This window comes from Phanerochaete carnosa (assembly GCF_000300595.1).
Source record: "Phanerochaete carnosa HHB-10118-sp unplaced genomic scaffold PHACAscaffold_9, whole genome shotgun sequence".
NCBI lineage: Eukaryota > Fungi > Basidiomycota > Agaricomycetes > Polyporales > Phanerochaetaceae > Phanerochaete > Phanerochaete carnosa.
The window spans coordinates 1,084,196-1,106,484 of NW_006767636.1; the positions used below are offsets into that span (position 1 = coordinate 1,084,196).

At 53.0% G+C, this 22,289-nt stretch overlaps 9 protein-coding genes across 9 annotated transcripts; 7 read left to right on the plus strand and 2 right to left on the minus strand.

Annotated features, from left to right (window-relative positions):
* Positions 1-63: 63 nt before the first annotated feature.
* On the plus strand, positions 64-1,063 carry PHACADRAFT_262148 (uncharacterized protein). The gene is made up of 3 exons (XM_007399541.1): positions 64-519; positions 569-610; positions 659-1,063. The coding sequence occupies exons 1-3, from the start codon at positions 474-476 to the stop codon at positions 943-945; spliced, it is 375 nt and encodes a 124-aa protein (XP_007399603.1). The 5' UTR covers positions 64-473; the 3' UTR covers positions 946-1,063.
* Positions 1,064-1,816: 753 nt separating this feature from the next.
* PHACADRAFT_262150 (uncharacterized protein) lies at positions 1,817-2,244 on the plus strand. The gene has a single exon (XM_007399542.1). It carries the CDS (start codon positions 1,861-1,863, stop codon positions 2,152-2,154), a length of 294 nt encoding a protein of 97 aa, XP_007399604.1. The 5' UTR covers positions 1,817-1,860; the 3' UTR covers positions 2,155-2,244.
* A 496-nt stretch (positions 2,245-2,740) lies between these two features.
* PHACADRAFT_262152 (uncharacterized protein) lies at positions 2,741-3,581 on the plus strand. Its single transcript, XM_007399543.1, has one exon. The coding sequence runs from the start codon at positions 2,907-2,909 to the stop codon at positions 3,117-3,119; it is 213 nt and encodes a 70-aa protein (XP_007399605.1). The 5' UTR covers positions 2,741-2,906; the 3' UTR covers positions 3,120-3,581.
* A 269-nt stretch (positions 3,582-3,850) lies between these two features.
* PHACADRAFT_262157 (uncharacterized protein) lies at positions 3,851-9,464 on the minus strand. The gene is made up of 31 exons (XM_007399544.1): positions 9,270-9,464; positions 9,178-9,211; positions 9,080-9,128; positions 8,766-9,029; positions 8,343-8,709; positions 8,132-8,288; positions 7,762-8,044; positions 7,687-7,712; positions 7,539-7,636; positions 7,409-7,489; positions 7,081-7,358; positions 6,555-7,028; positions 6,428-6,505; positions 6,307-6,366; positions 6,146-6,253; positions 6,007-6,088; positions 5,878-5,954; positions 5,817-5,827; positions 5,727-5,761; positions 5,636-5,677; positions 5,398-5,584; positions 5,169-5,346; positions 5,101-5,118; positions 5,016-5,042; positions 4,959-4,966; positions 4,864-4,907; positions 4,778-4,815; positions 4,608-4,719; positions 4,264-4,555; positions 4,116-4,211; positions 3,851-4,060 (listed from the first exon to the last, which is right to left on the minus strand). The coding sequence occupies exons 7-31, from the start codon at positions 7,948-7,950 to the stop codon at positions 3,856-3,858; spliced, it is 2,844 nt and encodes a 947-aa protein (XP_007399606.1). The 5' UTR covers positions 7,951-8,044; positions 8,132-8,288; positions 8,343-8,709; positions 8,766-9,029; positions 9,080-9,128; positions 9,178-9,211; positions 9,270-9,464; the 3' UTR covers positions 3,851-3,855.
* A 178-nt stretch (positions 9,465-9,642) lies between these two features.
* Positions 9,643-11,021, plus strand: PHACADRAFT_262162 (uncharacterized protein). The gene is made up of 8 exons (XM_007399545.1): positions 9,643-9,709; positions 9,766-9,791; positions 9,844-10,006; positions 10,065-10,419; positions 10,470-10,493; positions 10,549-10,692; positions 10,746-10,777; positions 10,835-11,021. The coding sequence occupies exons 1-8, from the start codon at positions 9,674-9,676 to the stop codon at positions 10,895-10,897; spliced, it is 843 nt and encodes a 280-aa protein (XP_007399607.1). The 5' UTR covers positions 9,643-9,673; the 3' UTR covers positions 10,898-11,021.
* A 709-nt stretch (positions 11,022-11,730) lies between these two features.
* Positions 11,731-13,615, plus strand: PHACADRAFT_102414 (uncharacterized protein; the record flags this gene model as incomplete). The annotated part of the gene is made up of 2 exons (XM_007399546.1): positions 11,731-13,125; positions 13,175-13,615. 2 exons carry the CDS (start codon positions 11,731-11,733, stop codon positions 13,613-13,615), a joined length of 1,836 nt encoding a protein of 611 aa, XP_007399608.1.
* Positions 13,616-13,770: 155 nt separating this feature from the next.
* Positions 13,771-14,499, minus strand: PHACADRAFT_31617 (uncharacterized protein; the record flags this gene model as incomplete). The annotated part of the gene is made up of 3 exons (XM_007399203.1): positions 13,771-13,840; positions 13,894-14,377; positions 14,445-14,499. The coding sequence occupies 3 exons, from the start codon at positions 14,497-14,499 to the stop codon at positions 13,771-13,773; spliced, it is 609 nt and encodes a 202-aa protein (XP_007399265.1).
* A 1,227-nt stretch (positions 14,500-15,726) lies between these two features.
* Positions 15,727-18,117, plus strand: PHACADRAFT_262165 (uncharacterized protein). The gene has a single exon (XM_007399547.1). It carries the CDS (start codon positions 15,744-15,746, stop codon positions 16,965-16,967), a length of 1,224 nt encoding a protein of 407 aa, XP_007399609.1. The 5' UTR covers positions 15,727-15,743; the 3' UTR covers positions 16,968-18,117.
* A 526-nt stretch (positions 18,118-18,643) lies between these two features.
* On the plus strand, positions 18,644-21,199 carry PHACADRAFT_127719 (uncharacterized protein). Its single transcript, XM_007399548.1, has 8 exons — positions 18,644-19,306; positions 19,361-19,583; positions 19,637-19,702; positions 19,757-19,950; positions 20,002-20,294; positions 20,346-20,420; positions 20,470-20,811; positions 20,866-21,199. Exons 1-8 carry the CDS (start codon positions 18,894-18,896, stop codon positions 20,907-20,909), a joined length of 1,650 nt encoding a protein of 549 aa, XP_007399610.1. The 5' UTR covers positions 18,644-18,893; the 3' UTR covers positions 20,910-21,199.
* Positions 21,200-22,289: the final 1,090 nt, after the last annotated feature.

A 22,289-nucleotide genomic window follows, 5' to 3' on the forward strand; every position in this document is an offset into this window, starting at 1 on the left:
TCTGGAACTGTGACACTCGCAGCCGCCGACGTATCCGTGCACCTGACCTCTCTTTGTACCCTTCTCGTCCCGGCTTCGCGGGGGCTGTGGACAGCGACTACGGGACGGTGGGCGACCAATGCTGCGCCATGCCCGCCGTGCGCTAGGGGCCTCATGACTGTCGTCGGCGCGGGTGGTATTGCCAATCTTGCCTCCCGCTGCGAGTTGTCTCACGGGGTGTTCGCGAGGCTGAGGTCATCGTGAGCCAGCACAAGGTTTGAGTTCAACCTGATACAGATGTCCCTGGGAACTTCGGCGGCGCTTTGCCCCTGCCGTCTCCTCTCGGCAGTGCTCTTTCCCTGCTCAACATCTCCTGCCAAACCTTCGTTACCATTTCTTGGACATTTAAGATGTTCTTGACCTGATTCGCCCCTCATTGACACTCTAACACAACCACCGCAATCCTCGCCCACAACGAACCCAGGACTAGTACGATGACAGATGCTGCAGACGCTGGGATTATCGCGGGCGGGCTGTGCTGTGCGTGTCTATTCTTACTGCTATGACGCAGGGAGCTGACTCACTTTAGGCATATGCTGTACGGAGTCTTTAGAGCAATGGTGTCTATTCAGTACGCCCCCGCCTTGACCGCTGTTCCGCTGTGCGCTAACCGTCTCAGACAACGCCTGGGGCTCCGGGTCCGGTGACGGTCACCAAGCAGGATGCTGTACTCGCTGTTGCAAGCGCTCCTTCGATAAAGACGAATTTGCTGACCAACAGGATCGCCCCCAACAGCCACGCGAGGCAGGGCTCAGGCAGGGGCAGGCTGTGCCTAACGGTCAGCCTTCCGGCCAGTCAGAGCAGCAGAAGCAAGACGGCGCAGATATCGTTCACAAGCAGCCTGCGGCACGAAAGAGCATGGAGGTGCCGCGAATAGAAGCAGCAGAACAGCCAAAGCCCGAGTAAACGGAGGGGCCTAAGCGCGTCTCGCAGTGTCTCGGCCTCATACACGTTGTCGAAAGTTTGAGTGAACTTTTACTAGTATAGGATGTCGATGATAACATTTTCACAACGCCCATGATAGCGACCATCACAACAAGGTGGGGCCCCGCGAGTGTATGACGTGTCTAGTAGAGTGACTTTCATCGTGAAGGTAGGCTCTTGCAAACCCGCGTTTCGGACGCATTGAGACTCGGACACGACGTCTTTCGCTGAGCTGGCACGGTCCGTCCTCTTGTCAGAGCGGTAGGCCTTCCGACACCACAAAGAACGACACACGTCGGGTGCATGTTGCGGATTAAATGACAACCTGATTTTATCTACAGCTCTAGCTCGTGTACGCTGTTGCCAGCCTGGTTTCATCACCATCGTCTCGCCGGGCGGGTCCCCATACCCTCTCTCCAGTCCGATCGATACCAGAGTACGGCTCTAAGCGCGCACGTAAGTTGCCTAAGTTGCTATCTGGACAGGATGTCATTATTTTTCCCCAGGTCGTTCTGCCCGCCTTTGGACAAACGTTCGCCACGGGCCCGCGACCAGACAGCTCCACAAAACGAGTTGCAGCTCCCTCATCGACGTGCCGCCAATGTGGGAGTCCTCGCAAATAACTGTCCGACAATCCTGACTTGAAAGTCCTGGCTGTACATGCCAATAAGGTCAGCCGTCTTGTCTTTGAGCTCATGGCGGTGCGCGTGGAAAATTCAAAAAATGCAAGTAAGTACCGCAAAGCGGTGTCCTTGCAAACTTAATATCTGCGGGGCAAGTGGATGAGCGCCGGGTGTTGTGTCGTCCGCTGTCCACTCGTATCCTCCACACCACTGGTTGCACTCACACCCTCGCACAACTACAGACTCTCGTGCCTTTGATCTCTCGTTCCGCAAGATGTCGTCTGCTGCGGGAGCTGACTTGCCACCTGAAACGCTATCGTCCATTCTCGGCTGTATCACGCCAACCTACGTTACTTCTGACTTGGACGCACGCCGCCGCTTGAAACATACACTCATTGCGCCCAGCCTCGTGTGCAAGTGCTGGTCGGAAACAATCAGACCTATTCTCTTCCAGGTACTCGAGTTACGCAGCGCCGAAGATGTACGGTTCTTGAAGAGCATCGTCTACAGCCCTCAATTCGCAACCTCGTCTCTGTCCGGGGCTATCAAACGAATAGACATCCGTTAGAAAGCTACGGAGGCCAAAGCCTGGCTTCACCACGCCCACGGGCTCTCGACCAGACTATGAGAAAAAAGATTCACGTGTATCGCAATGAACCGGACGGATGACTTGGCGTCAATGGCCGGCCGTTGGGTGCCATTTGAATCGTTACCCGGCCTTACTCCATCGTATGTCCGACTCTCTGTCCTGACCCTCGATGGGTTAGTATTCACGAGCAAGACCGAGCCTGCACGGCTCATCGACGGCTTCTCAACACTCAAAGAATGCTATTGCAGCCGACTCACCTTCTTCGATCCGTCGCCAGTCGTCCAGTCTCGCAGGATTCGGCGGCGCTCTCCACCGCTCCTCTCCTGGTGCGATATAACGCAGTGCCAGGAGACGGCACTTGGCTCTGATCTCCTTGTGGCTGCCGCTCGCCTTGGTCTCGATGACCAATCATGGGGTGCCGCCCTCCACGCACCACTAGCATTGGTCCCCGATACGTTCAATAAGGCGTGCATGTGGCTTGACACTCAGCACCGCAGCATGCTTCGTACGTATCTCACGTTCCGCGTAATGCATATAGTGTAAGGCTGACTGGCTGAGCAATGGACACGGCTAGTATTCGCTGCTGTTCAGTTGATCAAGCTGGCACTATTGGCGATTATATTGATACTACTTTCAAAATAAGATGGCCAAGCGCAAGCCCTGGTGTAGGAAATCCGCTCGCATACGTCGAGAGCGCCACCGTCGAGCTCTCATTCGCGGACGTTGAAACCATGGAGTCCCTTCCTTGGGAGGCATTTCGAGACGTTGTCGATCCGCCGCACATGCTCTCTCTTCGTATCGAGTCGTCAGGGCGACAGGGCGAGGTCTACGAGGCCGCGAAGAGGATTTTGTGCTCTGTCTTGCACCGCACACAGCTGACCTGGGCCCTCGAGTCGGGAAAACTGCAGTTCGGTCCCTCTTACAAGCCTATCACAAGCGCATGACATCTTGTCTGTACCGGCGGAGCAATCCATCGACGGCACCACGATAACTCTCGATATCGTCGAACAAGTCGAGTGGTTGCTGCGCGGTGCAAGGCGGGGTACTACGAGGGAGGACTATTTGCGTCAGCTTGTAGCTGCGCAAGCCGACGAAGCATCCACGGTCGCGAGCTGTCAGACGGTGCCGTCCGCAGAGCAAGCCCAGGTTGCGGTGACCGGGTGAATTCGAGACATGACCGAGGCAGATGGGTAGAGAGACGATGGGGACGAGCGAGCGAGCGAGCGGCGAGGCAGACGATGAGAGCGCCAGAGCGGAGAGCTAGGGCAAGTTGGAATATGGCGCGTTTAGGTCGAAGCGGACTCAAGATGGCTTGAGGTGCAGAAGAGAGAAAGTTGGCCCGCATTCTACGATAGGTATGCGGGAGGAGTTGCAAAGAAATGCAAAGGCTGGAAGGGCAGGAAGTGAAAAGTGGACGCTATGACCCCAGGGAGCCACTGCCGAGATGCGGACACCTGAATATAACTTTATTGAACAATGTTGAAGTCTCCTCGAATTGTGGTCATTCAAAGTCAGGCGTGCTGTGTAAGCCGCCAAGCTTCTCTACTTTTCTTTGCTCTATTCAATGGTCGGTTGCATGCGCAGTATCTCGTTGCAGGTCTGGATCTGTGTACGCTATGTCCATTATCCATCCAGCGACATCTCTACTCTCTATCGTGGACCATCTGCACGTTCAGCCTCTCAGTCCATTCCATCGTTCTCTATCGTCTCTTCCCGACCAAGAATTTGCGCTAGTAGTTGCCTCGTTCCGAGCTCCCGCTCGGCTTCCAGGTCACAAGCCAAGAATCGTCGACAAATCTCCTCTGCTAGCTGTAGCTCGAGCCTTTCATCCTCGGTCATCTCTTCGTCGAGGAGCGTTCCGAGCTCGTTCTTGGATAATAGATAGCTTGAAGCCACGCGTCAGACTACGCATTATAGTCGTGCGACCAGTCTACACTAACCTGACATACTGAGCCCTGCGGGCGATTGGTCGAGGGATACCGAATAATTCTGCGCAGACTGCAGCATGGGAGTGTTTGCTAAGGCCTCTGCCAATCCTGTAGGCGACATGATGTCAGTCTTTTCACTTTTAACCTTGAGCTGGTTGACTTGTATAGATATGTTATTCGTTCGCTTGGACGCATGGCATTTCCCTCTCGCATATCATCATCCTCAGTGGCCCCGCTTTCAGTTGAGGCCTCTGACGTGCTGATACCCAGCACCTCGCCTCGGCTTGAAGTCAGCAAGACCTGCATATGAACGAAAGTAACTGGGAGCTCGCCAGGATCTAGCATGCCCTCCTGGAACACTTCATGGAAGTGTGTAGCCGCAATGACTTTCGGGCAGGATGAGCCGCGGTTGATCAAGTGCTTGAGCACACCACAGAATAAAGCTGCCCCGTCTACGCAGCAGTGTCAAACGCGCAATGCACTCCTACTAGGAAGACGACACACCAGATGACACCGTACCCTTGCCAAATTCGTCGAGTAGAATGAGTGAACGTTCAGTAGAGTCGCGCAGGGCCAAGGAAACTTGATTCAAGTCTATCATGAAGGCGGATTGCACCTTAAATGATATTGATACCCATTCATGTGCTTCGGCGAGACAAAGAAAATAAACATACTCGCGAAACTGACTCTCGCGTCTGGATGCGCGTAAAGACTAGACAGGTTCAATAGTCTCTACGAGCAGTAACTTCTCAGTACTCACTTCTATCTGTAATTCCTAGTATGGCAGACTGTGCCGGGATAAAGCTAAACGCAACACTAAGATCGGCACGTCCGTGAATCAAATTTTATACGCACCATCCTATCTACAGGAGGAATCAGTGTAAGCAAACGTTAAACGGAAGACTGGTGCACCTGTGCCATGTACTGAATCAACGCCACCTGCGCAAAACAGCGGTCAGTCGGCATGGCAGTCTGTACCACTATTTACAGCACTTGCCTGCTTGAGATACACGCTCTACGTCTCATCAGCACACAACGAGGCCCAGTGGTCGCCGATGGACTTACTTTACCGCAGGCATTCGCGCCTGTAGATATCATCACGCTGTTCTTGCACCCTTTAACAGAGTCATCAAGATCGTGTTCTTCGCTAAGTGCCTCCGCTACCTCCGGCGAACAGTCAGACCCTATCAAGAACGTATCATTCGGTACGAAGGTGTCGACGACCATCTCTTGAAGAGGATGCCTGTATGCGATTAAGACGCTACGCGCGAAATGGCAGTCACAAGGTACCCGCCTGCCCTGCTTGATGATGATGACGTTCTCGTCTGATAGCTCTGGCTGATGAAAATCCAGAGCTCTGGAAGCTTCAGCGAAGGAAAGCAAACAATCTAGCTCTGCGAACATGTCGCACGCCGCGGTCATTTCCTGTTCATACTTGATAACGCGCTCCAGCAGCTCTTGCACTATCTCTATCTCGCGATCTAGAGCCCCGTTCGATCAACTAGTCCATGTCTGACCTCGACCGGACTAACCAACTATAGACGAGTGTATATCTCCGATGTGCCGATCAAGGTCTGTGGCTGAGGATTAGCACTGCGGATAACAGGGCACAAAATGACTGACCATGCATTTCTTGGGACTTGAAGTAAACCTGAACGCTACTCGTATAGTCGGTGGTACATGCGTGAGCGGTGAGGTTGCTGCTTTACTTACTCGGAAGAGAACTGAAAGAGTGTTAGCGGGCACATAAGGCAAGGATATGCACAAAGAGTACTTGAAAGCTCCAGCCTTCCATCACATCTACACCATTCTCTCTCCAGTCGTCCTGCATCGGAACGCATATCAGAAACCCTGCATTTACGGATTATAATCGGGGATAAAACTTCGATGAAACGCTTGAAACCTAGCTGTGGGAAGTAGACCACGTTCAAAGTAGTCGCATAGTCGATAGGTACAGTGGCGGATACCCGCTCTGCAACTTTGGACTGTCGTCGCAATTCGGTTAGTCGCGAAAAAGTAGCAGTAAAACCTATCGAACATACGAGGACGGTATCAATGCCATGGTAGATGTGCTTGAGTTTGTCCAGGTCTTCGTCAATGTGCGGACGAACGCAGACGCGTGCAGCGTTTCTGGACTCCTCCCAGTCGATCTGAAAACATACACTTGAGGGCCTACTGGCCCGTCGGCAGCGCATATGCTCACCGTTTCGTTCACTACATTCCCGACATATCTTATGCCAGCGACATCGAGTACTTTGCAAAGCTATCAAATGATAAGATCTGTTACAAGATCATTGAAGACGTAGTAGAAAAATATGTCACACCTTCCTAACTATCTCTACTCGTCCAGAATAGTCCAGTTCGGACAGGGCTTCATGCAACATAACGGAATGGAACGCGAACTACAGAAGAGCTTAGCCACACCATTCCGCTAGATGCAGTGAAACTGACCTTCACAAGACTCTGCCAGTCGGAGACCTTCGCCCTGCCAGACTTGATAACGGCCAGGATCTTCGGCACATTCTTGATGCCCTTCATGTGGACATGCATAGACTCTATGGTAGTGGCATTTTCTGGGCGTATGAAGCATGCCACTGCGTCATGACGCGCTACAATGACATCCCTGGAAAGCGAGGGTCGGAGCAGCCACTGCCGGAGAAGCGCTTTGCCGAGAGACGTCTTGGTGTAGTCTAGGATACCGAATAAAGACAAGCCCTCCTTTGTCTTATCGGAGTGGATAGAGGCATGACTCTCGTTGTCGAATACTTGTAGCGAGTACAGGGCGTCTGCGTTGATCTGCATGACGTCGCGAAACGCGAGATATTGGATGGCCCGTATGTCAAGACCCGAGATGCCTTCGTCGTGCAGCTCGCCTATGACGCGAACTTTACTGAGATGATCGAGTAGCGCACCGACAGAGCCCAACTATGGAGGGTGCTGAGTGAGCCGCAGCCTTTCTGAGGTAATTCGCACTTACGCAGAGAGGTGAGCCCTCGATAGAAGCATAATTCGCTAACCTAATGCAAGCATTCCATTTTTGCAGGTTGGGATCGCCAGTTGTCTCTTTTCGTCTTCGCATGAAGTCATACGCACTCCTTGGTTCGTCTTCAGAGCTGCTGCTGGGGAGACCTTCTACTATGTGTCTGTCTTCGGGTAGCTCTGAGAGCAAGCGTAGGGAGAGTATGCGGTCCCGGCCTTTGGCCGGAATGAAGTCTTTGTGAGGTCGCACTTGAAAACTGCCGCCAGTACCATCCACTGATCGATTTAGGTGGTTATATGCTATCGAAAGTGGGCTGAACACGTACTATAACTATGGAGGATATCCATGCAGCTGTCCTCGCCCTTCGAGCTAGTCAAGACGACGTCTGGCTGTGCTTGGTCCAGCACTAAGGACAACTATGAAGCACATACATTGAAGTAGAACAATCCACGCACGCATTTTGGTCAGGTCGTAGTGTCCGGTTTCCTGGCTGTCGTCTAATACATAGATGGTGCAGGTTGTCGGATCATAATATGCTCCACCAACTCGTCCACTAACAAAATTGTATTTCACATCATGGCTATGCTTGCAAGGAAGACTCACAACTGAGCGTTCACAGCGAGATATAACTACAGTGCTGTCAGGTACACATCGTGGCGAGATTGACTAATTTCTCACCTTTCCAGGTTCTGAGTTGTTACTGTCGGCTCCTTCTTGGTCATCCTCTTCAGTAGAGAGTCTCTCCACGTCCTCGCTATCCCATCGCACACGCTTGGGTTCACGTTCAGAGGAATGTTCTGTACTGTCACCTTGGTCCAGAGTGCCAGTATGCGAGCTATAGGCTCTGTTTCGCTTGTTCTGAGACATAGTTGCACGACAAATCCAAGGCGAAGGATGTAGAGAAATACACGAGAGTTGTAGGCGATCAGCAAAGGAAGCGAATAAGCCTGCGCAAGACGTCCTGGGGTATCCGAGGTCCCGGATACCACGTTAAGCGCACAATATTAATTGCTACGGCACCTCCATGGCGGCGTATAAAAGGGCATACCTCGCTTGTGCGGCATGAGACTCCACGGCCAAAGCAAATGAACAGATAGCGTTCTGAAGCTGATAAAGAACAGGGCGGACAACATAACAAGTAGAGAATACGCGAGAATTTTACTTCTTAGCTGACTGCAGGAGCGTTTTTGCGTCATCACCGGCAACTACGCAGCGAATCAAGGTCATTATGAGTAATATCAGATTGGGCAAACACGCACCGTTAAGCAACAAAGTCTGCGAGTCCAGCATGACACGGTTGCCTGACGTTGCTAGAAGAGTGGCAATATCGCGGGCAGCCTCCAACCGACGCAGCTCCAAGAAGCCTTTATTCGCCCGTATCGCTTCCCCGATAAGCTCGGCGCTCCGAGCCTCTCCCTGCGCACGAACAATAATCGACTGCTTCTCCTGAATGGCTTGGTCGACTAAGAACGCTGCCCGAAAGGCAGTTTGCTGTGCGACCTGCTTGGCCTCAACGGCATGAGTGAATTCAGGAGAAAAGGCGACATGCGTAATCGAGACATCTTCAAGAACAATGTTGAAGCGCGAAGCACGAGCCGTCAAATTCTCGCGGACAAGGCGAGACACCTGATACGGAAGAGTTAAGCAATTGTAGAATCATGATACAAGCGTCTCAAACCCGCCATTTCACGCTGGGTTATCAGCTGGCTCGCGTTAAACTGAGCGACAACACTCTTCAGGACCTCGTTGACGATCGAAGGGAGCACCCGCTCGTCGTAGTCGGTGCCGAGCTCGCGGTATATTGTGGGAAGCGCCGTAGTGCTTGGTCTTGACAGAACACGGCAAGTGATGTTCACCATCTGAAGGTCTTTTGTGCCAGTAAGGCTGGCAATGTTGCGAGGCTTCGCGCGGATATCATAGATGATGGGAGTCTCGAACCACGGCATCTGCGAAGTGATCAGACTGCGACAAGAATCGACATGTTACATGTGCGAACCATTAAGTGTGTACCTTCAGGGTACACTTTCTCTGACACTCCGTGCAGCCTGCGCGGAATATAAACACCGACACATGGAGATGCATGGGATCGCGCACCTGGTGTATTTGATGGCTCGGTGACCGCCATCAACTGTGGGAGACCGAGAGGTCAAAATACAAGACTCCTTGAATTACAGCTGATAGCACACCGTTGAACAAACTCGCATTAAGCACGAGACCCCCGCCGACGAGTGCAATGAGCAGACCGCTACCGGCGAAGAATCGCTTCCCTCCAGGCAGACCGCCTCCACCTCCGGCATTTTTACTAGCCTTCTGAAGCTGCTGAGAGAGCCTCCGGAAAGCTTCCTGGCCGTTCATGTTGGAGTCTACGACCTAGGAATCTGTGGAATGTTGGAAGGAGGAGACCACTGACGCCTTGACTGACGCCCACTGACGGCAGGCGTCCCGGCAATATCCGAAAGCGATCAGTGTACAAACGCCCGTTTCTACATGGCTGACTCGGCCGACCACTTTTACTCCCCTCGCCTTTTCACACCTCTCACACGAAGCTTCTAACCATCTTGAAGTGCAAATTTGTGCAACCGGATTTGCTATGTCCTTCGAGGGGAGTGAAACTGCAAGCAGCATCGTACGCCTACCTTGCAATTAGCACTATCCAAAACAGGCTAATCTTGCTGTCTGAAGCTAGGATGGATGTCCATAGCTTGCTGGTAAGTCTGTTCTCCGTGTTGTGGTTGCTCGTAACCAACGTGTAATTTGAAGGGTCGTTGTCTATTCTCCGCAGATAATTGAGAACTATCAGCTGAAGTCAGGAGAAGGCCTTAGTGTATTCTTCGTGCTTATCTGGTTAGCCGGAGATCTTGCCAACCTATTTGGGGCTATTCTCGCTGGCTTATTGCCGACGATCATCATTCTCGCGGCGTATGTGAGTCACATTATTCGCTTCGCTTCATGAACGTCATGCTTACGAGTTTACGATCTAGTACACCGTCTGCGATATAGTCTTGTTGGCACAGATCTACTACTACAGATGGCTGAGAAGATCTCAAGAACTCGCATCGTCGCGGTACATCCCGGAAGCCGATGTTCCAGCGCGAGTTCTTTCAGAAGAGACGCCTCTCATTTCCGAGCGCAGGGCAAATGAAAACGAGAAGTCCAGAGACTCAGTTATCGGGCAATGCCTGCTGTATGGCAGCGCTCTCATCTTCGTCCTGGGTACCGGGGTTGCGGCTTGGGCCATAGACAAACGTCTGCGTCAGGGGCAATCACGCGAACCACCGTCAGAAATTATAGAATGGCGCAGCCAACTCCTAGGCTGGACCTCTGCTGTCCTCTATCGTAGGCTTGCATTTTGTCCGTGCTGAGATGTTGTTCTCATTGCCGTTTAGTTGGTGCTCGCATACCACAGATAGGTAAGCTTTCCAGTATACTGTGCGATACACAGTCTAATCAGCTATACTTGTTCAGTCAAGAACTTCCAGACCAAATGCGAAGGTCTATCTTCGGCACTTTTTCTATTCGCAATTGCTGGCAATACGACCTACGTGCTTTCAATCTTCACTCTATCGTTGGAGCCGAACCATATATCAGCTAACGCAGGGTGGATTGCAGGTGAGTATTCACGCGGTATCTACTGTTAGAAATCGGTGCTGACGATTCCCAAGGGAGTGCGTTGACAGTGTTCCTAGATATCTTTGTAAGTATAGATTAACTCACCGCGAGGCTATGAGCTCATACAAGTTTCCTATCGCAGGTGTTGCTGCAGTTTCTCTACTACAAAACCACGGAACGCTCCGTGCCGCTTAGGTCGCCTTAAGATACTCCGGAACATGGCCGGTTCGGCTCAATGAGTTTGATCTGTATCATCATGCACCGTCCTGTACAGTAGACCTCCGCCTTTGATGTTATGACAACGGAGACTGTTATTGTTTGTACAGTGCAATCCATGAGGTGAGAAACAACGTGATCTCGAATAAGGCTTGCCCTTGAGAGCACCAATCGGAAGATAAGGCGGACGTGGTGGTTGATTGCTGAGATGCAATAAGATCCTCGCTCAGTCAAGCCTGTGCTGATTTGGCGCGAGGCATCTGCCTCGTTCCTCTCCTCGTGTCTCCAGACTCACTCGCCATCCCACGTTGCAGGTCACTTTCCAACACTCCGGAATGGATGTACTACGGACAGATAGTCTCTCCGGCCTCGTGTACTGCACGAAAAAAGTCTTTTATTCGTTCAGAAATCGCCCGGCGCAGCCTTAAATTCAGCATCAGTTTGGCCATCCCTCAACCCCTCAAGGCCTTACGACGCTCCCGACCTCCTTGAACAGCGGGTATGTCGCCATTACTAGCCCGAGACATTCTGTGCGGCGTGTTCCTGACGCAGTGCCAGACAGCGGTACGCCCTACCTGCGCCCTACTCGCCGCCAGACCAGCCTAAATAGAGCTAGGAAGTGTGTCAGAGAGTCCGCGGTGCTGCCGACGTCCACGGTATCCATATCTGTCCCTTTTGGAGCCTTGATAGCGGATCATAGAGCATTAGGTGTGTGCCAGATCATCCGGCGTTGTCTGCTGAACCGAGCGACCCATCCAGGTTTCTTCAGCCGGCACCATGCCCTCCAACGAAGTATTGTCCCCCCGGCCCGTCCGCTCTTGGATGCCCATACCCTCAACATCACCGCCACCATACGAAGAATTTGACCGTCATGAAAAGGAAGCTCCCGCACCTAGTGCGCCCTCTCCCGAACCGCTCATCCCTCCGACGCCCGAACCTATCCATGTCTTCTCCCCCATCCCAAATCCTCCTTCCGTGCACCCGTGGGTCCCAAGAACAAACGTAGCAACTACCGGTGAATCGGTTGACCACCTCCGCGATGCTATCAACGATCTGGAGACTCGAATGGCGATGCTGCTCAGCGAGCGGGACATGCTCGAGCACCGCCTCGAGAACGCCGTTCGTCTCCAGTCGCCGGTGCGCCGTCTCCCTAGCGAGCTCCTGGCATCGATATTTATTGCATGCGTGCTGACGATGGAGGAAGAAGACTCACTCATGCTGATAACACTTATGCTTGTTTGTCGCCATTGGAAAGAGGTGACGCTGAATACTCCCATCCTCTGGTCTCGCGTCGTCGCAGGCACGCACCATCCACTGTCCAATGCCTTCCGCAAGCTCGAGCGCTCCAAATCCTGCCCCTTGTCCATATGCGTCGACTTCAGTCCAAGGATGGAGCATGGGACGGTCTCAACCGAAAGCATCGTCCGAACCATGGACTTGCTCCGGACGTCTATCTGGCGATGGAAGACGTTTCGGCTGACAGTGCCCAACCGACCCCAAGCTCATGCTGCCCTGATGCGATGCAAGGACCCGGCACCGCTCCTGGAAGTTCTCGCCGTCCATGTCTTGCATTCGATGCAGGACGACGGGATGCAGCACTCTAACCCACCACGCTCCGTGTTCAACGGCCAGACACCTAGTCTTACCTCCTGCTCGATGACGTCGTTCAACTTCGGTTGGGACATGCACTTAGTGAGCCGGCTCCGGGCGCTCAAGCTTGGAGGCTACTGGAACGGCTACGCACCTTCTCTGGAGACGACACTCGCGATGATCCGTGCCTGTCCTCATCTCGAAGAGTTTTCCCTCCGGAATATGTCCGACATCGATTCGGGAGCATGTCAGGATTTTGAGGCTGACCCATCCGAGTACGACGAGTTGTACGAGCGATTCGCGCGGACGACCGACGCTCGCACGATCCAGCTCCCTCGACTCACAAAGCTCTCGTTCTATTACTCGGGTACTATTCGTACGCGAGTCGTACTCGGCCTGCTGTCTTGTCCCGCTCTGGAGAGCGTAGACCTCTGCTTCCTTGATAATGTGTCGCCAATGATCGAGCACCTGCGGAAGCAATCACTGACGAAGCTACCTCTGCGTCGATTACGCATCGAGTCTAGCTTCTTCAGCGAGCTGAAGCTCGCGCGGTTCCTCCGGAGAGTGCCATCTCTGACGACATTGGAATTGGTCGATGTCGAAGATGCGTCACCGAGTCTACTGAAGGTATGCGTCAATCAGTATGGTGTCTGCCTGTGACTTACTCTTGTACCAGAACCTTGCTGCACCCGCGACTTCACAGACGTGGGTCTGCCCGAAGTTAACCCACTTGAGCCTCGAAGGTTGCACCACACTCGACTGGGAGTCCATGAGATCCGTTGTTGAATCTCGACTTCCGCCACAGGCACGCGCATTCCCTAGTCCATCCGCTGATCCTAAAGCCCCTCGTGGACTCTCCTCTGCGTCCGCGGCGGCGCAACGCCCTCCCATAGCATCATCCTCTGCATCTGCATTCGCCGCTACTGCGCACATCCTGGCACACACTCCATCGACAGCGCTAACGAAGGCTAGCCCGTTTGGCCAGCCGCAACGTCTTCAGTCTCTTGACCTGACTCGATGTCACCAGCTCAGCAAGGAAATGATCCAGTGGCTGCGACTCTACGTAGAAGATGTTAAGTGCGAGATCATGAGGGGTGTATGGGATTCGTCCGTATGATACTCTCGGATCATTTTTGCGGATAGTCGGTATAGCTCTGCGTATTGGCTAACTAGATACTCGCTTGCCAAATTTTATACCGTGTATTACTACCTACGATAATACTTTGTGAACGTGAATTTATGTTATGGAGCGACTTTATTGTATGCTACTTGTCAAGAGGGACGCGGGTACAACGCAACAACAAGCCTGGCCTCTTCAACGAAGTTTTGCCATCCTGGATACCTGTGGAGAGTATCAGCTTCGAATACGCCAAGTATCATGAAAATATGACACACCGAGCATGCGCCCACAACGCAACCATCCTTGTTCCCTTGATATCCTGCACGAGTTGTGAGCGTCGTCCCCAGCGAAATTCATGTGTCTGAGTGTCACGATCGGCGTGGCGATTCGTAGCGAGACGCGGTCCATTGCGATCGTGGGGGTTCAACGTCGCAAGGGTATACCATGTCCATGAGTTCCGGTAGGTGCCACGATCTTGTGGATACGAACTCCACCCTTGGTCATGGCCACGAATAAGGACGGACACTTCCTGGATGCAGTGACCCTGACGTTCGTTCAAGATTATGGCGAAGAGCTCGATATCACTGTCCGTGAAATTGCGAGGCACCGTAGAGCGAGACACAACGGAGTAATATTCAGCATCGTGGAGGATGACTTCAATGAGCTCGATGGGGAGCAGGCTTTGAAGCATCATTCGAACGCGGAGGACATCTGCCAGCGATATTGTCGATGTGGGAGGTGTAGAGGGGTTCGTCGAAGCTATGCCGAAAATCGTTATCGATTATTTATGTTCAAGGTGCAATACACGGTGAAAGCAGGTACTAACCAGTGGCTGCAAGAATATCGTCTGCATCGCTTCCCACCTCAGAGCCAGGTAACATTGCAGAGCTTAGAGTGACTGTAATGCTGGGGGCTCATCTACGGAGGCTATCCTGGCCCTGTATATGTATGATTGGGGGGGGGAAGCTGCACGATGGAAATCACTTCTCCGGCGAGATCGCAATTCGACCTCGCCTTGCAAACGATAGCTTGCGAGAATTTAACGATTGACAAAGTAGCATATCCGAGTCTGCGAAGAGAGACTCCAATACAAAGCGCTAAGCTGATGATTCCACCCAGTGTTGTGCCAGACTGGTCAGTGGCTGGTCAACGATCGAGTCAGACATGACCGTGACTGACCGGTACTGACCGGTTTTCCGGGTCACAGTCATTGCCAATTATGGCGCTGGCGCCTATTGACCGGTGGGATTCGGAGTTGGGCAGTCGCCGATCGAGTCGTCCCAGTCACAGCCATTGACTGACAATTACTATACTATTACGCAGATGCCCTTAAAGTAAGAAACGATTTTCTTATCCCTGTCTTACTCGCTCCAGGGGCCCCCTCTCCCATCCCTCGCCTTATATACCTTTCGACGGCCCCTATTTCGTCATTCTCCTTGATTGGGCCCAATCGTTGCTTCCGCTCTCCTTTGCTTACGCCGCGCGCAGCGCGGCTATGCTGCAGCCCTGAAATCGAAACAGCAAGTGAAATCGAAAATTTTCAGCTTAAATTTCCCGCCCGCAGAACCACATCCACGAGGACAGCAGTCGCGGAGCGCAGCGAAGCGGCCTCTTGTTCTAGTTGACGTTAGTCACTGGTGGGTCAATAACCAAGCTACAGTCACGAGAGAAATTTGGAACTTTTTTGTTACAAAAAATATGCGAAAACAGCCTGAAAAAATAAGTAAGAAAATGCCATATTTTTCCTCCCGGTATCCGGCGGCCCGGCGACTCGGCAACCCGGCAGCCGAGCCGATTGTCCGCCAGGCCATTGTCAAAGCGCCCGTGGCTGCGGCACCCGGCGGACAATCGGCTCAGCTGCCGGGTTGCCGAGTCGCCGGGCCGCCGGATACCGGGAGGAAAAATATGGCATTTTCTTACTTATTTTTTCAGGCTGTTTTCGCATATTTTTTGCGACCAAAAAGTTCCAAATTTCTCTCGTGAGTCAATAACTGGGCGGTTTCGTGATCCCGCGCAAGCGAGATACCAGTGTCGAGCGCTTGGGAGGCGCCTGATGACGTCTTACGACGTGATTGGCTATCGAGGTGGCGACCTGAGAGCGCTTCGCAACTTTGCCCTAACGTTCATGGCGACCGTCGCGCATGTCATCCGCTCACACTATGATCCAAAGGACAGAGAGACTCTCGAGATTGCGACTGGTCAGACTAGCGAGCAACACGAAGATATCGAGCGGGACGATGTCGACATTGACCTCGCATGGCAGACCGAGTCGGCGTTCAGTACTCAGCGGCGCGTCACGAACGCACCGAAATTCGTGAAAGCGGTTGTCTCGTATGACGAGATAAACGATATGATGGGGCTGCCTAAACACCTTTTTTCCCCTCCACCCAAAGAGGAACCCAAGACTGAGATCGCAGGGTGGTACAGATCCTTGACGAATCAAGTCAGCTCGACTGCGGGGCCAATAAGCTCTGTCGCACCACCCAGAGCTAGCACTGCCCCGCTGGAGGCGACCGCATCCTCCAGAATTTCTACTCCAGCAGCGACGTTCGTCGCAGGAACTGCCGTGCCGACACCCTATAGACGACCCGACAAGAATAACTGGTTCATAACTCGAGCTCTTCAGTCCGAACCTGTCTCCTCTCCCTCTACTCCTCCTACCCTTGCTGATATCCTTGCTCGAGAGCCGCCGCCTCCCGCAGACAAGGCTGTGAAGCCTCCTGTATTCCTCGCGCTGGGTCCGTTCAACAAAGGGTGGGGGATGCTCCAGCAGCAGGGATGGGCCGAAGGCGAGGGCCTCGGTGCAACCGCGTCTCGCCAGACGAACCACATTGGGGCCCCTGCAAGGGCTGTAGCGAAGGGGAAGGGCAAAGAGGTGGATCGCAGTCTAATCAAGCGAGAAGAGCATGAGGTGCAGTTGGATGCTGACGGCGAGATCAGCATGATCAAGACGATTGAGGTCGTAGATCTCACGCTCTCAGACAGCGACAGCGAAACTGCAGAAGAGGTCGAGGATGAAGAATCTGCGGAAGAATCTCCGCGACCATCGACCACTCTCGTCGTTCCCGACGCTGACGCGCATTCTAAACCACTCCTTACGCCTATCGCCACCGTTCTCAAGTCCGATCGTCTCGGCATAGGACTGAAAGCAAAAACCACCGGGCCATACAAGGAATCGAAGAAGCGCATCACGCACAATCAAGCTGCGCTTGCGCGGCACGTTCGTGAGGCGGAGGAAATGCGCAGGCTGAAGGCTCTCGTAGGGCGAGGCACCCGTAGCTTCGCTCGATTGGCGAAGGCAGATTCAGAGCACCGACGGCAGCTGCTTGCTAGCTTGAACGCTCTATGAGCTGTCACAGGACCCTGTGACTCCATGAGCCATGTTTCATAGCCCAGCTGCGCCCTTCTCGTCAGTAGCGAAGATGCGCATGTCCTCATCCTCAATGCGACTATCTCCTGCCGTCGTCATATTAGACTGCATTAATCCCGACGGCTTCTCATCTTGTATCACAAGGACTCATGAGACCCTTGCACCTCAATATAGACATATGGATTGACGTTCACGTGTGAGACTGTGCGAATAGGATGTGGGCAATTCCGCGTGCAAAACCGTTCTCCAATGAACAGCATTCAATCCGAGCGCATCCCCCAGTCAGACAGCGTGCAGACAGCATGTGCAAGCTTACAAGCATATATCATACACTGAACAACATAGGCCTGAAACTAAAAGTGCCCCCAAGGAAATGAGTGGCAAATACATGAAGCGAGGGCCGGGGGCGGCGTGAGAGCCCTGGTGGGTGGCGCGCAGCCTTGTCGGCCGCAATCCGTGAGAACGTGCGAGGAAAGCGAGACGAGGAGATCGATTATGGATGCGTAAGCCAGAACAACAAGCTGGATGTGCGAGGAGATATGAGGATTGACGGATAGCTCAATTCTTGCGACGGTACGAGCTTCCTGCAAGAGATACAGGAGATGAGTGGGCGTTGTCTGATGTGATAGGGGTGGAGACGTACCCTCGGTCAATCTCGCCTTACCACCGGTCGGCTGACACAGGACACTTGTGCATGCGCCGCAGAGGACGACGGTTTGCGCGTGCGAGAAAACGGTGGTGATCGCGAAGCAACCTGGGGTGGATGAGATACGCATGAGGCTATGTGTAAGGACGCAGGGGAGTGATTACACACCTGGGCACTTGACGTCCATGAAGTATGAGTTTGGAGACTGCACCAAACGCTTGAGCTTATGCCTGCGGGTCTCAGAGGCGGGGAGCGGGTTGAGCAGATCGGCAGCGAGAGTCTACAGATGCCACAGATGCGGAGCGATAGAGTAAGTATCACAGTCGAGTAATCCGGTATGGCTTTTCATGCAAACGTTTATAACATACCATTTTGATGTAAGGACGAGGGCTGTTGAAGAACTGAGGTCAGCGAGGGAGGAAGTGAACGAGTGAACTTTTTGTGACAGGCCACGGCGCCGTTGTGGTTCTGTTGACGAGGCAAGCAGTAAGGTTTACTGTCTGCTCAGCGGTGTTTGAATTTCGGCACATCCCGACCAGAAATCCGCGGGTAAATTGCTTACGGCAACATCCGTCCAGGCTTCTTGCCCCTGCAGTTCATGTTACGACTCTAGAGTTCTATAGTGTGTATAGTCGAATTTATACTTCAAAAAAAAAAAGTAAAAAATTTGCAAGCTCCTGCAAGAGTCGTCGAAGCGGGAAGAGCATATTGTGATTTCCAAATGAGGATAGTAGGCGTCCACATCAAACGCACAAGCGTGGGAGTCTTAGCGAATCCTGAGGCCTCTGCCAGATTTCCGCGCTGGAGAGACTTTCAGCATGGGGAGAATCACGCACATCCGAGTCAATTTGACAGTAGCTATGGATATCTACACTTGCCAATTGGATTGCTGTGGCGACCTCAGCCTACCCCTCTCCTGGACTATCTCGCTTGCGCTCTTCAGCACCTTCTTGCAGTGGCAGAGCGGGATTCCGGTCTCTGGTCGCCATATGGAGTTTTCTGCTCATCGTGTTTCCATGGAGTTGTGGGGGAACGACGCGAATTTTTTTGCCGAACTACTACGCTTGCCTAATTGAGGATGTGCCGGCAATCTCTGGGATTATCCGGGCTAGCGACGAGGCGGATCAGCGCGAAGCGAGACTGTATCCAGCACGACCACCTCTGTGCCTCCCCCTGCCACGTCGCTCGTTGGTAACGGTTTGAGCGCAAAGCAGGCTTTCGCTCTCCTAGATCTCATCTCTAATCAGCTTTTGTTGATAATGTCTTGGAAACTGGGTAAGAGCAAGCCCAAACCTAATCTTTCCGCACAAGACTCTTCTCCTCGTTCGACCACTCCCACCCCAGGCAATCCCGACGGACGACCCATGCCTCGTTCAGGTATCCTGGCTATTCGTGTTCTCGGCGCAGAGGACCTCTCTGTGCCCGGAGGCAACATCCCGCCAGCAGTAGCAGCGGCGCTCAAGTCTCAGCAAGCAAAAGTAGCGGCCTCCGTGTCACCTTCAAGTGTCAATCAACAAAGGCTGGCTAGCAAGCGCAGCAATCGTGACAGTGTGCAGCGAATGCAATGTTGGTGGCTGCCGTACATCGTTATGGAATTCGAGGTCAATCAGGTCCTTATCACGCCACTCGGCGGCGACCTAGGGAAGCCTCTGTACATGTATGAAACCAACTTGTAAGCACACGACCACTTCCTGGTACCTGATCGGTTGACTAACTGTACGACTAGCGACGTGTCTCGCAATTCCGAGATCTCGATACAATGTTACTTGCGCAAAGAGGAGCCCAAGCGCGGTGGTGATGGCATCGCGGACGACATGGGCAACGATCTCTTCATGGGCGGCATCCGCTTCACCCCAGACTTCGACGACATGCCCACGCAAGAGCAATGGTATGACCTTTCGGGTGGCTCAGGGCGGATACAGATTGGTATCGCATTCCGGCCGAGCTCAGTATGTGTTCACAGCCTGCCACGTCGTATCATTTGACTTGACTGTTCCTATAGGGAGCATCTTTGACCATTGATGATTTTGAGCTGATCACTGTCATCGGAAAGGGCAGCTTTGGAAAGGTGTGTGACCTGTCATCCTGTTGTGGGACAAATAAGATTGAGCTCTGATGGTAGGTCATGCAAGTCCGAAAGCGTGACACCTCTCGTATTTATGCTCTGAAGACCATCCGAAAACAGCATATCGTCGAGCGTGGCGAAATCACGCATACGTTGGCCGAGCGTCTCGTATTGGCCCGCGTCAACAACCCATTCATTGTGCCACTGAAGTTTAGTTTCCAGTCAGAGCAGAAGCTCTACCTGGTCCTCGCGTACGTGCATCGATTCTGAGCATGGCTTCGTTGAGCCTAATACACCTACAGCTTCGTCAACGGCGGGGAGCTGTTCCATCATTTGCAGCGCGAGCAGCGATTCGACGAGGAGCGGAGTCGGTTCTATAGCGCCGAACTTCTGCTTGCCCTCGAGCATCTCCACGAACTGGACGTCGTCTATCGTGATCTGAAGCCGGAGAACATCCTGCTTGATTACACTGGCCACATCGCTCTATGTGATTTCGGTCTTTGCAAGCTGAACATGAAGGATTCCGACACCACAAATACCTTCTGCGGTACCCCCGAGTATCTTGCACCAGAGATCTTGTCTGGCCAGGGCTACAGTGAGCATAGTCTCATCCCTTCGTACTACAGCCACTAATGTTCAACTACAGACAAGACGATCGACTGGTGGACCCTCGGTGTCCTTTTGTTCGAAATGCTCTCTGGTCTTCCTCCATTCTACGATGGTCAGTACCCCTGCCTACCTTCGTCTTTCGACCTCTAATCTTCCCACAGAGAATACGGAGCAGATGTACCAGAAGATTCTCCAAAACCCACTCGTCTTCGGTGACGATATTAGCTCGCAGGCGCGCAGTATCCTCACTGGTCTGCTCACGCGCGATCCCACTCAGCGGCTCGGAGTGAATGGCGCAGAGGAGATCAAGAAGCACCCGTTCTTTGCGAAAAACATCGACTTCAGCAAGCTGCTCAAGAAACAGATCCAGCCGCCGTTCAAGCCGAGCGTCGCAAGCCCTGTCGACGTCTCGAACTTCGACACCGTCTTCACTACTGAGGAGCCCCTCGACAGCGTCGTCGAGGGCTCGCAGCTCTCGCAGACGGTGCAAGCTCAGTTTGCCGGTACGTGGCCTCGTTGCTCGATAGCCGCTATGTAAACGCTGACGTCACATATAGGCTTCTCGTACGACGGCACGAATATGCCCGTCAGTCCACAATGATTTGTCTATCCTTGCTATCGTCTTCGTTCATCTCCCATGATCTTTGCTACCTCATTACTGATATCCCCGCGCTGTGTAATTGCCCCGTTGGACGTCCCGGCCTCATTCCTTTCTCACTCTTTCGACATCTCTAATCACTACCATCATTACTAGCTACAGCATACATTACACTCCGCTCGTTGTACCGACTTAGGGCTGCCCTCCTTAGTAGACAATCTGGAAATCTTGGTTATTAGGATGTTATAGGATTTAATGCTAGTCTGACTATCCACTCTCAGAAATCAGCCAGTCTGGTGTCACGCGGGGATAACCGCGTGCCGTCTTCTCTGGGTCTGTTGCAAAATGCAATGGGAAGGCATTTGCCATACTAAAGACAGGATGTATCTTCGCATACGCCTTCAGGCTTTGGGGCTGAGGCTGTACATGTGCGAACTCGGGACGGCAGTTCACCCATCGGAAAACAGGAAGTTGACGTAGATAGAACGTCGCGTCTTTAAGCCGTATGCGTGGGCTGCGGTCGGGCGCGTATTGTATAAGGTATGCCTAGGGAGATCAGCCGAGTGCAGGAGCTGCAATGCTCACGCTTGAGGTGTTCGGGGTCTCGCTTAGCGAGTCTTGCTGATGCAACGGTCCTCCCGGTCCCGAGAAGGAACCGACAGTACGACTATGCAGTCCGAGTCACACATCTAGATGTCTTCAGTTGTATCTGGGGTACTGCTCTGAGTCCCGCTCGAACTCAGATTTCATCGCGAGATCGGCACGGCTTCGAGCTATTGGACATCATCATCAACCCCAGCCTACGCAACGAACAGATTTTTGCATAAAGCCAGACGGGAAGACATATTTCCACAGAAGGTGAGCTGCAAGATTCGGTGGTCTGGCCGAACCGTGTGCGGCATTCTCAATCACCACAAAATTGACCGTGGGTCGAAAGATGGTTCGTACGGCAGTTCAGGTCGGCCCATTGCCAGCATGAGAAATATGCGTGCTTTGCCTGCCGTCGTGTTTTCAGGCTCAGAGAGCAGCCGAGCAACGGCCACTACAGCGGGTGGTACGCCGTCTGACTCGTGCAGCCTGACGAGACGCGGCTCCGCGAGGTATGTTATGTAGAAGCGGCGATGCGACGCACGGACGCGGAGAAGTGGAAGGACGTGACTTGGAAGGCGCGCGGGCACTTGAACGCACTGAGCAACGGCAGGCAGGGGCCGTCCAGGACTGGGTAGAGAGCGGTGCAGAGCAGAGACCATCGGAAGACAGGAGAAAGGACATGCGTCGCGAGTATTATGCACGTTGGGAGTGAATGAAGCGTTGCAGGGTGGTGGGGAATGAGAAGAGAAGGCGTGTTGAGACGTTGCGAAAGGCGGCTGACTCGCTTGGGGT